The sequence below is a fragment of the Neltuma alba genome, unplaced genomic scaffold (genome assembly GCF_004799145.2).
Source record: "Neltuma alba isolate B1F8T4 unplaced genomic scaffold, ASM479914v2 tig00011322_pilon, whole genome shotgun sequence".
NCBI lineage: Eukaryota > Viridiplantae > Streptophyta > Magnoliopsida > Fabales > Fabaceae > Neltuma > Neltuma alba.
Window position 1 is genome coordinate 778,436 of NW_021636029.1, and position 16,746 is coordinate 795,181.

The 16,746-nt window shown below is 33.6% G+C and overlaps 2 protein-coding genes across 2 annotated transcripts; one reads left to right on the forward strand and one right to left on the reverse strand.

Annotated features, from left to right (window-relative positions):
* Positions 1-9,077: 9,077 nt before the first annotated feature.
* On the forward strand, positions 9,078-15,796 carry LOC114711901 (pumilio homolog 23-like). Its single transcript, XM_028896325.1, has 11 exons — positions 9,078-9,208; positions 9,734-9,981; positions 10,134-10,497; positions 10,695-10,997; positions 11,373-11,540; positions 12,055-12,198; positions 12,412-12,531; positions 12,760-12,945; positions 13,824-13,972; positions 14,407-14,589; positions 15,121-15,796. The coding sequence occupies exons 2-11, from the start codon at positions 9,794-9,796 to the stop codon at positions 15,521-15,523; spliced, it is 2,208 nt and encodes a 735-aa protein (XP_028752158.1). The 5' UTR covers positions 9,078-9,208; positions 9,734-9,793; the 3' UTR covers positions 15,524-15,796.
* Positions 15,797-15,915: 119 nt separating this feature from the next.
* On the reverse strand, positions 15,916-16,683 carry LOC114711903 (uncharacterized). The gene is made up of 2 exons (XM_028896328.1): positions 16,206-16,683; positions 15,916-16,112 (listed from the first exon to the last, which is right to left on the reverse strand). Exons 1-2 carry the CDS (start codon positions 16,520-16,522, stop codon positions 16,085-16,087), a joined length of 345 nt encoding a protein of 114 aa, XP_028752161.1. The 5' UTR covers positions 16,523-16,683; the 3' UTR covers positions 15,916-16,084.
* Between the last annotated feature and the right edge of the window lie 63 nt (positions 16,684-16,746).

Here is a 16,746-nt window from a genome sequence, read left to right on the forward strand (position 1 = left end):
TTCACAGCATCGATATATGGCTGAACCATTATGATAATTTCCATGAAATAGTATATTTACTTGTCTACATCCTTAGTTTGTTTTGTGTGTGTGTGTGAGAGAGAGAGAGTGTATATCCCATGTCTGTATCAAAAACTAATTACTATTTCATTGGTTTATTTTTATAAGATATGAAGTAATTAGTTTATTAAAGCTAATAAATATAGTTAAAATAGGATAAAATCTATAAATATGGCACAGAAATAAAAATTTCTTTTTATAAATACCATTATCTAATGGGCTTTAATAACACCTTTTACATGAGGAGTTAAACTATGCTGGTATATATGAGTGCATGTAATTACGGTCCTTCTTTTAACGTGGGTATAAAAGGAATATTATTATAAATACACTAGCCAAACAAAAGGCTTTTTATTTCTTATAAATAGGATTATAAAAAAAAACACCTTCAAAATTATTCTCTTATAAAAAAAATTACAACTTGGAGTATTAACTACTAATCAATAAATTAGTGTATTGTTTAGAAAGGCTTTTCCAATGCATGTTTTGGATTCTAAATGGGGCAAGCATCAGATGCTATAATAATATAATTATGAGGCCTCAACTTTGGATATGTTCTTTGCTTTTTATATGTTACTATTTGTAGCTTGTCATACATAAATATACATTAATCAAACGTAAATATAACAATTGACTATGCATGTCTTTACCTTTTTCAACTCCTTTCTTTCTTCTTTTAACGCATTACATAATTTAATATTCAAAAGCTCTTTATCAAGTGGGCATATACAGATCACACTTGACTTTATTATGTTTTACTATATCCATAATCAGACAAATTAAATCATTATAGTACCTTTTGTATTTTTTATTTTTTTAATAATACTATGGCTTTCCGATGTTTTAAATTTAGCTGATTTCAATCTATATATTTCACTAGTCTCATAATCGTTAAGAATAGAAAGAGATGACTGCATTGTGAGTTTGAATATAATAAATTTTTTTTAAAATCTTACGTTCGAAGTCTGGAACATTTATATATACCTCATTTGAAATGATCGTGAGAAAATGTTTAAATTTAACTTAATTAACAGTACAAATCATAAGATACATTTATATATACTTCATTTGAAATGATCATGAGAAAATGTTTAAATTTAACTTAATTAATAGGATAAATCGTAAGATAATTATAGCAATAAACAATGTTGAAAAGCTAAAGTGAGAACATGGGGGTGAGGGTAACATGAATTTAAAAATGAGAGAGAAATATTTTATTACTTATCAGAATATCACGTTTCGAATATAGTTTTGAATAGCTTTAATAGTGAAGCCTCGGTCGATCTGTAAAGCACAAAAGCAAAGCAAGTTGTAAAGCCTTGGGGCCATAATTATTGGCTTTTTGAAGCCATACGCTGCACTTTATTGCTGCAACTTTCATACCAATGGCTGTTCATCTCCCACCTACATCACTTATACATTTATCCATTCCTTGCGCAATAAATTATTTGAAAAACAAATACAAATATGAGAGATAAGATATACTATTTGTGGTTCTAATTATAAGACATTATTTATAATTTACAAATAAATTCTTATAATTAAAATCAGAGATAATATTAAATTCTTTTAACATTTAGGATAAAAGTAAACTGACTCTCTAAACTTCCTTCTACATAGTCACTAACTAACTAAAAAACTTCCAAACTAATTAACCAAATTCGTCTAAAATATGAATTTTTATCAAAGGTGATTATGATATTTTATAATAAATAACTAATTTGTCTGATTTTATTAATTTATGTGAAATTCTTATTATGTGCTTATAATACATACTGGGGGAGTATTTGTTTAATTGTGGCTAGCTGGATCATTTATTTAATTAATTAAACAAGTTATTAATTTCTTTTTTCCATAAAATATCCAAATCGTACTCATTCTAACATATAGAATAATTAAATTTATTTTTTTAATAATAAAAAATGCATACGGACCGGAAGCCATGCACCGGGGAGACGGGAACAGAAAGCATCACATGGAGCCATGGACAGCAGTAATTTGATTGGTTGAGAAGCTAAACGAAAAAAGATTTTGAGGATTATTCTTTTTTTTTTTTTAGGCTTATTCGTTGCTCGAACAGATCAGCACAATATCATCGAATATATGCAGGCAAGGCAAGAAGCGTCTGCAAGATGTAGACACGCAGCAGATCTCTCTCTATATATACTCTTCTGATCCTTAATATAAGACTCATTTAACTAATTTGATTAGATTAAAGAAGTTAGGTAGGTTAGTTAATTATAAGAAATGTGACACGTTTTTCCTAAAACACCATAATCATCTTTTTTAATACCCCCTTTCCCTCTTCTACTTGATTATAGTTGAGAGAGTATCTATAAGGGTAATTTAGAGAAAATTGATAAATATGAGAAATGAGTCTTATATTTAGGACCAAAACCAACTCAAGAATTGGGTTCTATATTAAGGACCAGAGGAGTATATAACATAAAACAAAATTCTAGAGGATGTCTTTATCCTAATCTCCACAGCACGTTGTCGTAAAATATTTGAATTGAATGGTTAATTAATTAGAATTAAACCATTTGAAGCCAGACAGCACAAATTGTGGTATTATATAGTAGTGCATGTCATTAAAAAAATTTATCTGTATTGATATATAAGTTTTTTTTATGCAATCATCTGATTGAATTAAATAAAATCGGGTCATAGACACTTTTTAAATTTAAGGGGCATTTAGGTATTATCAAAAGTGTCTACTAAAATAATTTTTTTCGTAATCAAGATAAATTTTTTTACATATTTATTTTATATGCTACTAAAAAGAATCTTAAGATCAAAAGAGTACTATTTTATTGATCAACCTCCACCTCTTATGCAACAGGAGAAGGAGCTTGATGACGAGTATTATCTCGTTTAACTTGGCTGTACTTTTGTTTCTTTTGAATCCAGTTTTCATTAAAAAAAAAAGAGTACTATTTTGGTTTGCGCGCCTCTATGTTTTGTCGTTGTCTCTGCTTTTCTTTTCCTGACATTTTTAATTTTCTTTACCATAAAAAACGTTTCATGGCATATATGGGTAGGAATCGAGAAGTATTTCCAATCTCTCTCTTACGTGGATTGGATCGACAATATGGCCCTGTGCGAGACTTTTAATCAGTATAAGATGTCCTTTTTATTCAAAGTTGGTGATGAAAGTGAAAATAGTCTTTAGTTATCTGCAAAAAAGAAAAAGAGAAAACTCTTTAATCTGTCGGGTAAAAATAATTAGATAATATATTTATTTTTCTTTTGTTGGGCCAATGAGTAAAAGTATTTACTGTCTCCCACTTAAAAAGATGGAGAATGAGGCATTTGCTAGTACTTGTATGTGGGGACTTACTTATTCGAATGAAATAAAGAAAATATTTTTTTAATTTGACATAAATCAATGATCAATCATTATATAATTTTTGTAGAGATATAGTAATTTATAAATGGTAATAGAATTTGATGAATATAGTTTACTTTTGAGTTGCTTGCTAATTTGTACGTTTGTATTAATTTTACTACATATTTATTTTATTAATAATTATTATAATTAGTTAAAAATTGTTAATATAAGATAAATAAAAGAACACTCAAACACATGTTTAATTGCTATAAATAAATGTATAGAGATATATGTAATACATTTCATCTTGTCTCAAACACACACACACACACACACAGATGAACAATAAGTAGAGACCTTTTGTTATGCATTTCTTGATTTCCTCCTGGAAAATTATTAATGAGGACATTTGAGAGAAAAGAAGATAAAATTGCTGAAATGAATTTCTTAAAAATTGTCCGTAATTATAAACTATTTTAATTTTTAATAATAGTTTTTTGGAAAGGAGTTGGCCATAACTTGGGTGCATGTGCATGGTCAAATGGGAAATTCGGTGGGGCACTAATACATTCTAGTGCCAACTAATTATGCCAACTTATCAAAGTGAGAGGGAATAAATAAATTTGAAAAATCTTTTTCCTTCGAATCTATTATTAATATTAATTTAATTCCATATAATGACATGCTAACTATCACGTCAATTTCGCCATTTTCTTCGTATCTTAATTCTCAATCAGTTTAATTTTGTCTGCTTCAATCTTTGAATCTGCATTCCCTCGAACCGTGACTCGCGCTTTCCTATTTGCTGCTTTCTCTGCTTATCCTCTTTCAAACAACCATTAAAAGAAATCAAAGGATGTTCATTTCTGAAATTCTAGACTCTAAATTAAAATTGTATTCAAATATTATTTTATTTTTATAATTTGATTTAAAATTGACACAGTATGATGATCGAATAATAAGACATGTTGCTGTGGTATCTATAGATTAGACATTGATTTAAAAAAAAAAAAGAAGTCAAGTTGAAGGCAGATAAAAAAATCAGAAATACATTTTTAAAAAATCATCATCCTAAATCTTTTGATTAATAGTATGTGAGGACTCAGAAGAGTTCTTTATTAGAATAGAATGATGTGGAACTAATAAATAATAATATAATAGGACTTATTATTGTTATAGTTTTTTAAAAATTATAATATGAAATAAGCATAATCTTTTGGGTACTACTTTTTCTGAAATGAAATCATATACTTTCTCAGATTCTAATTATAAGACTATAAACGATGTCTTATAATTAAAATCAGGAGTAGTATAACAATAAAAATAATTAATTTAATACTAAAATTGACCGCACTCATTGGTAAAATCAACAGAGGATTGACATTAATTCATCTCCACATCCTCCAGAGTTTTCTTTTAAAGGAAAGCTAAACTATCGCCCAGCATCTTAATTTTGTTTCTCAAGTATATTTAATATTAATTTTTTAGTAATGTAATTCATTCATAATTTTTTAAATTTGGTGCAATCTCATTCTCTTCATTTTATTCGTCTTAATAGTGAAAATTAATTGTTTTGGTTCATTTTATTAAATTAGCAACAGCTTTCACACAAAGTAACCAAATTACACAACATTGGAAAGCTGAAACTTGGGCGAAATTACACCTAATTTAATAAATTATTAGTAACGTTACTTTACTAAGAGGATTATGATGCTGATGAGTGTATACGAAAACCTTTTAAATTTGGCATAAACAAGAAAGTTTTCCAGAAGCTACGTTAATCTGATTAGTTCAAAATAAACCGGATCAGATCCCACATGTGTGTGAAAGCCCTCCTAGGTCCTAACAGCTTCTCTGATTAAAATTAATTATTGAATTCGAAACTTTTCTTAACAGGAACGAAGACAAATCACTTGAACCCATTGTAGCTAAGGGATGCCCCACTTCTTTTACTATTCATCTTCTATGTTTGCCACTCACCACTTTATGATCGACACCCTCCAAACTATGGTTTCATGAGCACTTTTTTGTAAAACGAGACAAATTCCTTCACATAGTTACTTCGTAAACCGTAAAAACACTTTTGAAACTATAATTTTGTTTCTATCCAAACACCCCCTGAATGAAACAAACAAGCCCTTGTCTCATCAAATAACATCAGTTACATAAATCATATGATATCACTATATTTTAAAAATAGTACTAAAAAATATCAGTTTAAGAAAAAAAACAAAAACGTGAAAGGACTCGTACCCCACCAGTAAAGTATTTATTTGATTTTAAATATAAGACTTTTATATATGCTAATACAAAGATCTTATATCTAAAACCGGAAGAGTAGGATAAATCCGGTTGACGTTTAAGCATGAGTATAATCTAATGTCACCACAAACCTTTTGTTGACTTCAGTGGTTGTTGCATACAGACATTTCGTTACTTTTGTTGTTCCCTCGTCCCTTCAACATGCATCGCGTTTGCCCTTTATTAAATTACCTCTTCAATTCTTAATACAAGACCTATTTAACTAATTTAATTAGATTAAAAAACTGTTGTAAGTTAGTTATTTATAAGAAATATGACATATTTTTTCTAAGACACCAAAATCATCTTTCTCAATATCCTCTCTCCTTACTTATTTGATTATGGTTGGGGAAGTATCTGTAGGAGTAATTTGAAAAAAATTAATAAATGCGAGAAATAAGTCTTATTTATGACTAAAATCAACTTAACAATTAGGTCGGCAACATTAACATTTTTTTGATTGACATGATAAAGATTGCTAGCGGCCTTAAAAGAACAACCCTTCATTACTAGTAATTACTCGTCTTCAATGTCACCAAAAAAAAAAAAAATTACTCGTCTTCAGTCATGATTCAGCGCCTCTAGTGGCTAGATCATGCTTGAATCATCATGATAATGCTTATGAAAAAAGAAAATGGTCTGAGAGGGATCACCCAGAACGGCAACCTCAATGTCGCTGGCGCTGTCCCATCCTCGACCCTGTGAGACGAAGATTGGATGGGATTTGATCCCCACTTATCTTGGTTTTGTTTTGGGCTGTGGCCTTCTCCTGCGGAAAAAAAAAGGAATAAAATCACTTCATCAAAAAAAGGAGGGAGGATGAAATCATGAATCTAGACGGGCCTCTAACTGACCTACTTATTCGTTTGGGCCTCGTCGGCCCATCTCCCAATTCTGGGACTCATTTGTCCAGAGTCACGAACAAAGAGCCTGTTTAGTTAATTTTTTTTTTTAACAAAATAGAGTCCATTTTATTGATAGTAAAAAAAAGAGTACAAACACCAATAGCCGAAGCCAAAAAGACACTCAAGAAAATCTAACAATAAAACCTAGCCCACCAAAAAACTCACCAAAAAACAGACACACAAACTAACAATCAAGCCTACACACACCTCACACAACAGTAAAACAAACTACCTAACAGAAACGAGGCATCAACCAATACCAACCCGATTAGAATAAGCCACATCAGGTTGAGAAGTTCTTCCATTTCTTCTAGACCGACTGAACAAATCATTCTGCATCTCCATGCTATCCTTTTTCCCGCAACCAATTGAATCAGCCAAAAGGATATCCTCCAAAGGAGTTGGAACTGTTGCCAGCCACCCATTGGGTGCCAACCCCCTTCTACAAGAAGCTGCTATAAAGTCTGCAGCACCATTACCTTGGCGAGATACCAAGGAAAACACAATCTCTGGCCTATTCTCAATTAGTGACAGTATTTCAGTTAACACAGAGGTACATTGCCATTCAAAACCTTCAGTAGAGGACATAGCAATTTGCTTAAAGAGAATTTCACAATCAGTTTCAATGCAAATCTTGCACTCTTTGAACTTTTTACTAATCAAAACTGCCTCTCTAAAAGCCAGGCATTCTGCTTCCAAAGCAGTCTGGGCCACAAGCTTCTTCCCATAACCTCCCAAGAAACATCCTACACTATCTCTACAAACAATTCCTATACCAGCACATCCATTTTGTTTAAGAAAAGCACCATCAACATTTATCTTCACCGTGCCTTCTTCTGGTAAAATCCACTAAATATTCCTTGTAGGTCTTGTCTCTTGTCTACCATTTACTTTATTGTTCAGAACTGACTTCACACTCCATACTTCATTAACCAAACCAGAAGCCATAGTCACTACTTTCTCACCATTAATGCTATCCTCATTGAAAACCCAATCACATCTAGCCTTCCAGATACCCCAACAAAGAGCAGCAACTAAAGCCTTTTCTTCTTCATTCAAGCCTTTATTTCCTAACATCAGATCTTCAAACCACTTCCTGATGCTAGTAATCTGTGACCTATCAATCCTCAAGGATAACGAGCACCCAAACCAGCACCTACTTGCCCAAGGACAAAGTAATATCAGGTGTTCAATTGTTTCAGCTTCCAAACCACAGATTGAGCAAAGCTCATTTGAGGCACATTTCCTCTTGTAGAGGGAAGCTTTAGTTGCTAAAGCATCATTAAGCATGCGCCACAAGAAATGTTTAACTTTTGGGGGGTATGTAACTTCCATAGCAAATTCCAGAGCTGTTTGGAAATCAGATGGGAATTACCAGGCTTTGAGACTGTGCGATTTCCTCTCACTTCTTCCTTAGCAACATGATAGCCAGATTTAACACTATACTTTCCATCCCTGCACTTCAACCAAATTGCCTCATCCTTACTATTAGAAAGACGGATTTCTATCTGTAAAATCTTCTCTTTTTCTTCAGCAGAGATTCTTGAAGCAATAGCACTAAGATCCCATCTGCCCTCCTTAATTAAATCAGCAACTTTCAGCATTTTGTCTTCATCACTCACTATATCACAGTTTAGTTTCTCATTTGGGAGGCCCGGAATCCATCTGTCACACCACACCCTGACTTCACTTCCTCTTCCAACTTTCCAAAAACAATTCCTTCTTTAGAAGTTCTCTGCCCTCAATAATACTTGACCAGCACCACGAAGCCTTGCCACCTTTATTAGCATTCATAAAGTCAGAGTTAGGAAAATAAATTCCTTTCAGAATCCTGCACCATAGTTCATTAGGATTCTTTATGATTCTCCAAGCTGTTTTTGCTAGTAAAGCCTTATTAAAAGCTTGAAAACTCCTGAAGCCCATTCCACCAACCCTTTTAGCATCAGTCATCACTTCCCATTTAATAGAAGAGTTTAGTGCTCGATAATGGTTCTTACGGAATTACATCTAATAAAAGCATGCTCAAGCAAAAAAAAAAAAAATTGAAGCAGGAGTTGCCATGCAGCATTTTTTCAAAGAGAAAGTTGCTATACCACATTGTCCGTGAGGTGAAATATCAATAACAAGGACATGGCACGTAGGGCATCATATGTTTTTCGTGAGCCATCGATTATTTATTTAAAATTATGAAAAATAACAATTTTGGCAAGAAGCACAAAAAATTAATATAATAGATGGATAAAATAAATTAGCACAAACAAAAGAAATCAAACATTTTATATACGGTATTTCATAAGTATTATTAATTATTAATATTAACAATTATCCCATCTTGATTTCTATTTTTTATTTGGCAAAAAAAGATATCTATTTTTTTAATTGTTTTAATGTTTTAATTTTTAAATGATTATAAGTATTTCCGGCAAAAAAAAAAAAAAAAGGTCTCCAAGCATTACACCGAAGCGAGGGCTCGTTACTTTTTCCCTCTGCCTCATTGCAAGAACTAGGCGTCACGCCACCCAGATAACTCCCCAGGCCTGGCTTCAGTCAGTCGGCTCCTCCGCCATCAGTGATTCCGACGCACTCTTCGTCCCTCAGCTCTTCTCTATACGTTAGTTTACTTCCCTCGAATGCTCTAACTGCTCTACTTCAATTCCTCTACCCTCCTCAACTTCGGATTTTCATTGGCCTACTTCTATTTAAACCTTGCAATGCATAAACCATTGCTTTGTCTTTCATTTGCGGTTTATTCAATTCTCCAATATTCTTTTCATGAAGTGCTTTGCTAAGCTTTGTTCTTGTTATACACTGAAACAAGCTTTATGTTAATTTTTAATGTATATTAGTGTTTTACGGTTCATTTGTTGGAGTCTAGCTTCATTAGTTGGATGGTTCATAATGAACCTGATTCTTGTGAAGTGTGGAAAGAAAAATTTAGGAGAATGCAGTCTCATAGAAAATATTCAGCTTTTTGGCTGTCAGACCATATCGCTAGGAGCTATTAATCTTAGACTCTAATATGCTCGATAGAACAAGTTTTGATGTACACTTTTGATTTTGATTGTTTATCACTTGAATACTTGCATTCACTGCTAAACATACGCTAGACTCTTTTAATCGTTCAATTGTATCACAGAGCCCATCTGGTTTCTGTTGATTTAAAACCATTGCCATCGAGTGGAAGATAACCTGTAACATGGTGGAGGCGAGCTCTATGGGTGAAGAGTATGATTCGTATGAACAACGCAAAAGTAAAAAACGGATGAAGAAGGCAAAGAAAGAGAAAGTTGACTTCAACAGAGACAATCCACATAAATCTGGAAGAGGAACGGGGAAGGAGGAAAGTTTGAAAGACAGAAAGATAGCCCAGGCATCTCGTATTAGGTATTGGCTCATTAAATGGTTGGCTTACTATGAGTTTGTCTCCATATTAAATTCTTAGCTCTGGCATTAAGCATATTGATATGAGTACACCTGCCAATTTTTACAAATATACCTGATGAAAAGAATGTTCATAATTTATGTGATATCTGTAGGAAACAGGTTGATCCTGAAACAGCGAAATACTTCTCAGAAATTGCTAATCTCTTTGAAAGTAATGAGGTTGACCTGGAGGAACGATCAGTTATATGTGGTAATGCTCTTGAAGAAACCAGGGGAAAAGAATTTGAGCTTGCAACTGATTATATTATAAGCCACACTCTGCAATCACTCCTTGAGGCCTGCGATGTAGACAACCTTTGCTCTTTCCTGCAAAGCTGTACAAAGGATTTCCCTTTTATTGCAATGGATAGATCTGGTTCTCATGTAGCTGAGACAGCCATCAAATCTTTAGCTGCTCATCTTGAACATCACGAGGGTCATCCTTTGATTGAGGAGGCTTTGACTGTGATATGCAAGGTATAAGTGATATCATTCTGCTACTAAAACATTTAAGTCTAGGTTTTGTGCTGGCTGCCAGATACTATTGCATGCCTCCTGGCATTAGTTTCAGTAGATTACTTTGCCTTCTCTTACTACGAAATATGGCAATAGTCTTATGCGTCTTCTACTAGGAATTAGAGTTGCTTACATATGTATACTTGTCTTTTTGGCAGGTGGTTGCTGCTAATTCTGTTGATGTGATGTGTAATTGCTATGGTTCCCATGTGCTTCGTAGTCTTCTTTGCCTTTGTAAAGGAGTACCACTTGATAAGTGTGGGTATTATGTATCAAAATCAGCAACAAATGTAGCAGATCGATTGAATTTGAAGACATTTCCTTCAAAAGAAGATGATCCAGCACAATTTCAGCCTGGATTTCCAGAATTACTAAAGTTCCTTGTGTCAGAGATCTTAGTGCATGTCAAAGAATTTAGCAAGACGCTGCTAGTTGATCAGTTTAGCAGTTTAGTTCTTCAGGCACGCTTTTTGATTTCATTTTTCCTTAATTAAATGATTACTCCTATAACATCTAAACCTGCGGTCTGTTTCACTTATAGATGTATTTTTTATTCTTCTTCTTTTGTTTGAGAGCAGAGTGCATGTGTGGTGTTTTGTATTGTTTGCACCTCCGACTTTTGATAGTATTCAACTAGGATGAGTAAGATGATGAAACATTTTGATTCTAGCCTTCTTTTGAGAAACCTTATTGTGTCTAGTTGTTGTCGTCGTCGTCTTTCCCCCCCCCCCCACCTTCTTGGGTTAGACCTATTGCTCACAGTGTCTTAGTGTTTTTTTTTTTTTTGGGCCCCCTCTTTTACTTCCTCATTGAGGATTTTGTTTCCTTTTTGGCAGACTGCTTTAAAGCTCTTGGCGGGGAATGATGAAGAGTTGTTTCACGTCATTCCTGTCCTTATTGGCTGTGAAGAAGAAAATATTGCAGAGGGCAATCTTATTGAAACAGCAAGGGTACGAGAGCTTGTGAAGTTATTGAAAGAACCCGCATCTAGCCGTCTAATGGAGGTTAGCAACGTTATATCAGGGCAAGCAAAATAATGCAACTAGTTGATTACTATGTTGATGATTCTTTTAGTTTTATTTTCATATAATCATGTATTCCTTTTAAACTTTCTGTATCTTATATGTTCAATTTTGTTATAGGTGTCTGTATAAAAGCAAACTGGCTTCATTAGTCCTAGTTAACACTTCCATAAGCATAATCTCTCAGAACTGTTAGTGTATGATTTTTCATTTTAATTTAAGTACTATTGATGATTCTTTCTCTGTATAATTTTTCGTATTAACTTTAGTACTATAGATGATTCTCTCTCTCTCTCTCATAAAAATATTCCTCAGTAGACTGGTCTGAACATTTGATATTTTATGCATGCAACCTGTATATAATTTGTATGATGCTTCCCTTTGTGGGGCTATTATATACCTAATAGTCTTGTGCCTGTGCATTGTCTTGTGAAGGTATCAAGTTATACTTCAATAAAGAAATATGGAATTAAATGTATTTCATGAAATTTTGCAGGTTGTTTTGGAAGTATCTCCCGAGGCCTTATACAATGTTATGTTTGCTAAAGTATTCCGGAATTCATTGTTTGAGCTATCATCTCACGAGTGTGGGAATTTTGTTATTCAGGCATTGATTTCTCGTGTGAGAAATCAGGATCAAGTATGTATCTAACTACTGTATAGTTTAACAGCATTGACACTTCGCTTTGAGATCCTTTACAATTATATGTTCACCACTTGTTTTACTGGGTTCTATGTTATTTATCTTTAGCATATTCATTTCAAATTAATTACGTGTTCTTATTTTTCCCTTGCAGAGTTTTATGATGTTTATTTAAAGATTTATTAGTTTTCTATTTGTTATATTTGCTAGATGGAGGTGATCTGGGAAGAACTTGGTCCAAATATTGAAAGTCTTTTCAAAATGGGAAGGTCAGGGGTTGTTGCTGCACTAATTGCTGCAAGCGAGAGGCTTCATATTCATGAACACAAGGTTTGTACGTCAGTTGCATTTTCAATAATAAAATTTCTGATACTAATGTGTTTAAAATTCTGATTTAATGTGTGTTGTCAAAACCTACATTAATTTACCACAATAATTGCAGCAACAAAAAAAAAATCAAAGAAAAGGTGTCAACAGCATACTGAAGCTATGGTAGTTACTTAATTTTGTTTCATATCTTCTTAAAAAGTTAAACAATATCTTGTTACATTTTCGCAGTCCTGTCAAGTCCTTGCTGAAACAGTGTGTTCAGTGGATGGGTCTACAAAGTGGATCATCCCACGGTTATTATTCCTTGATCACTATTTCACTTGTGAAGACAAGTCCAATTGGAGTTGGCATAGTGGTGCTAAAATGCATGTCATTGGCTCTCTGATTCTGCAGACAGTATTCCGGTTCAGAAGTGTAAGCAACGGTTTGAGTATTCATGTGTTGGCATTTTCTTTCAAATTTCAGTCAAACAAAATAGTAGAACGGAGTACAGAAGCATATTTTTTTTTCTTGTGCACACGTATATGGACCAAAGAAAATAGAAATTTGGTAAATGCCTTTGAAAAATAAAGTTTGCATGAGAAATATGATTATGTAATCAATAGTTGATGAAATTAATGAGTGACGAATTATGTATTAGTTTTATATGTGTCATAATTTTTATGATGCAGTGTAGTCGTCCTCCTTATGGATAAAAAGTTACTTTAACTATTCAAAGTCTTTGAGACACTTAAAAAAAGACGAAGTTTAAGACTCTTGCATAAGTTTGGAAAACTGGAAAGTGAAAAGGTTTTTCTTCACACTTCTATTTGACAAACTAAAATCAGAGTGGGGATTGTCATTATCTCTCAATCTTTTTTGTTTATGTGTTGTCTTTCCTTTATTCTTCCACCACCATTTGATATTTGCTCTTCCTCATTTTTAAGGTATTTTTTCCTCTTTAGCTCCCCCCCTCTTTTTAATATTTCAACCTGCTGTATGTAAATACCTTGTCTCTAGAGTTCAGTCTCCGCCCAATATATTTTTGCTCCTGGGAAGGGGGACCTTCTTCCATTTTTCTAAGATGGCTTTTTCTTGATGTACATTTGCATGGAGATGGAGTGATTTCTGCCGTGAATTTATTTTTCCATATAAAGATTCATTGTTACAATGTGGCATAAATTGTTAATCTTTGACATATAATTAGGGAAAGTGGTACTTTCATGTAGAGATTCTTTGTAGACTGATTTATTCAAATTATGCATAAAATTATATTCATTTACCGCTTTCTGATGAATTGAATTTATTGACAGGAATATATAAAACCTTATATCGCCAGTATTACAACTATGGAAGATCATCACGTGCTTGAAGCAGCCAAGGATTCAGGGGGATCACGGGTTATTGAAGCCTTTCTAAGTTCAGGTGCTCCGGGAAAGCAGAAGCGTAGATTAATTAACAAGTATGTTTTCCAATCATATCAGGAAGCTTTTATTATGTTGAAATGATAAAATGTCTCACTAGTTACTTTGCGTCCATGTGAAGGACATCCTTGTTTCTCAGTATGTAATCTTTTGCAATGGGGCAAATCGGTGGATTGGTTGAATTCAACCATGAGGATGAAAACTAATTGACTAAAAATAATGAATAGGAAGACCTGTTGAGATGTTTTCCAAATATTGAGGGCTATAAATTGGCAAAAGAGAATTGACGGAGTCTATTTTGCACACCCTAACGTTTTAGGTGGTTTTTCTGCTCATTTTCTTGGATCCTTCAATTTCTTTCTTTAGTAACCATTATAAGATTTCAAGCTGAAAAAAGTATTATGTAATAGATTTTAAATTGTCTATTTAGATTCTCTGTCAGTGCCCTTATCTTTCGTAATTTATTTTGAAGGCTACGAGGGCATTTTGGAGAGATTGCATTACACCCTTCTGGTTCTTTTACTGTTGAAACGTGCTTCACCACCAGTAATCTGTCGCTAAGAGAGGCTATAGTGTCTGAATTGTTGTCTGTGCGAAGTGAGCTTTCCAAGACAAAGCAGGGCTCTTACATATTAAGGAAACTCGATGTTGACGGGTAAGTTCTTGGCTACGGTGCTGTTTTATATTGTCCAGATTTTCTTGCCATTCATTGTTGGGATATTTTTTAAACTGCTTGGTCTCTATAAATAGGGTGCATCAATCAAATTTCATATAAAAATAGGATTGTATTTAGATGCAGATTCTTATATCTTTGCTGTTAGATTCTCCATTAATATCACAGTGTTAAAAAAACTTTTAAAAAAACCCAATCATGTAATGCTGCAAAGCATATACTTGCCTGCAAAAATCACGCTTATCATGTTCCTACGGTAAAATTACATAATTGAAGAACTTGGTAAAAAGGTACAAGGACTGCACGTCCTTTTATTATTATTATTTTTAAAAAAAACATGGCACGTCCAATCATGAGTTTCATTGGCTATTTTCTGTTCACGCTACATTGCTTATGAATTACCATCTACCATTTAATGCGATGATATTTGGAGCCTAGGTACTGTTTATTTGTGTGCTTTATAATTTTATTGAAGTTAATCTTCATGAATTATGCTTCTGTTGTGTTCTCCAGATTTGCTGCCAGACCTGATCATTGGAGGTCCAAACAAACATCGAAAGAATCAACTTATAAAGATTTTTACGCTACATTTGCTTCCGATGATAACAAGTCAACCAAAATGAGTGGCTTTCTTGCTGACACATCAAATAAAAATTCAAAACCAAAAACTGTTAAGGAAGTGAGTAAAGAGATTGGTCAATCCTTAGCTTCTTCCGCTCCATTTTTGAGCACATCTGGATCCAAGAGAAAATCAAAAAAAGAAAAGCAGAAAAATAAGAAAAATGCTCAAATTGGTAGAGATGATGGTAGCTCTAATAGGAAAAATGAAAGTTTCAACAAGGATGGTGCATCTGTGAAGAAACGAGGAAGAGAAAATGATGTGTCTGAAGCTTCTCAGAAGAAATTGAAGGCATAAGATGAGGTATAGATCGGAAGACAGGGTTTTTTCAGAATAGTATGGCATTGAACATGGTGGAAGAGGTTCAAAGATCTGGCGCGTGAAGGTTTGAACGATACCTCACAGCTTATAAAATTTTGTATCATTTACTAAGCTGTATAGACTATGAATACACAGGGTGAGAAAGTAGTTTTTGTTGACAGTATTTCCCAAATCCATCTACCATATTCTTTATCATTCACGCTAGTAAAGCTAAGAAAGGTTATCAAATATTTACCAAACTTTTTGAGCTATGTTGTGTGTGTGTGATTCTGCTCATTTGGATACCAGTCTATTTGTACATATGTCGAATCCCATTGATTTACACACACACACACACACATTAAAGGACTCAACTAGCTTAGCCATCAAAACTTTAAATACAATGCAGAACGTAGTGCATATATATAATAAATGACAGTCCAAAGGTGAAACCCCAGGTACAACCATCTATTATGTTAATTTAAACATGAAAGAGTTAAAAAGAAGTGAAAGAAACAGGACAGATATGTTTATTATTGCTGTAACCTTTATGCTGTCCTATCCGCCATTTGTGAGAGGATCAAACCTGTCATAGAAACACAGATGGTCTTTGTCAATCATTGGATAGCTGTGTATGACTGAAAGGCTTGAAAATTTAGCAGTAACTATCAAGTGTTACTTATTCTGCGTGGGATTAGATTTGCTTGGAGGTATCCTTCTGAAACATGAATCCACCACCTGCCTTGAAGGGTTTTTCCTTTGTGCAGCCTGAGAAGATGAAGTCTTGCCGAGGGGCAAAGAATTCACTTCTTTAGATGGGATAGCCTTAGATTTGACTCTAGGAGACCAGGTTGATAATAGCAGTGAAAGTGTAAGAGCAAGAGCAGCCAGCGGTCTGGACCTGAGGCACTTCATGGTATTGGTAATGGTAGGTAGTAAAGGTAGAGGGCTTTGATTCTTACAGGCTTGTTGGATGATTTTTGTTACTTGCTGCATTGTGGTTCAAGTCTCTTGTGCTAGTGATGAAATATTGACAAGGGTGAAGTGGATTGGTGTCGATTTATATTCTTTCTGATAACAATGAGGCAGAAATCTGTTTGAGATCTGAGGCCTGTTTGATCATGTGCTCAACTCTTGTCATGCTGCCTTTTGCGTTGTCTAGCCTTAGGATTTGGTGAACCTGGTGACAGAAACTTCAGAAAGGTCATGTGATCAGGCAC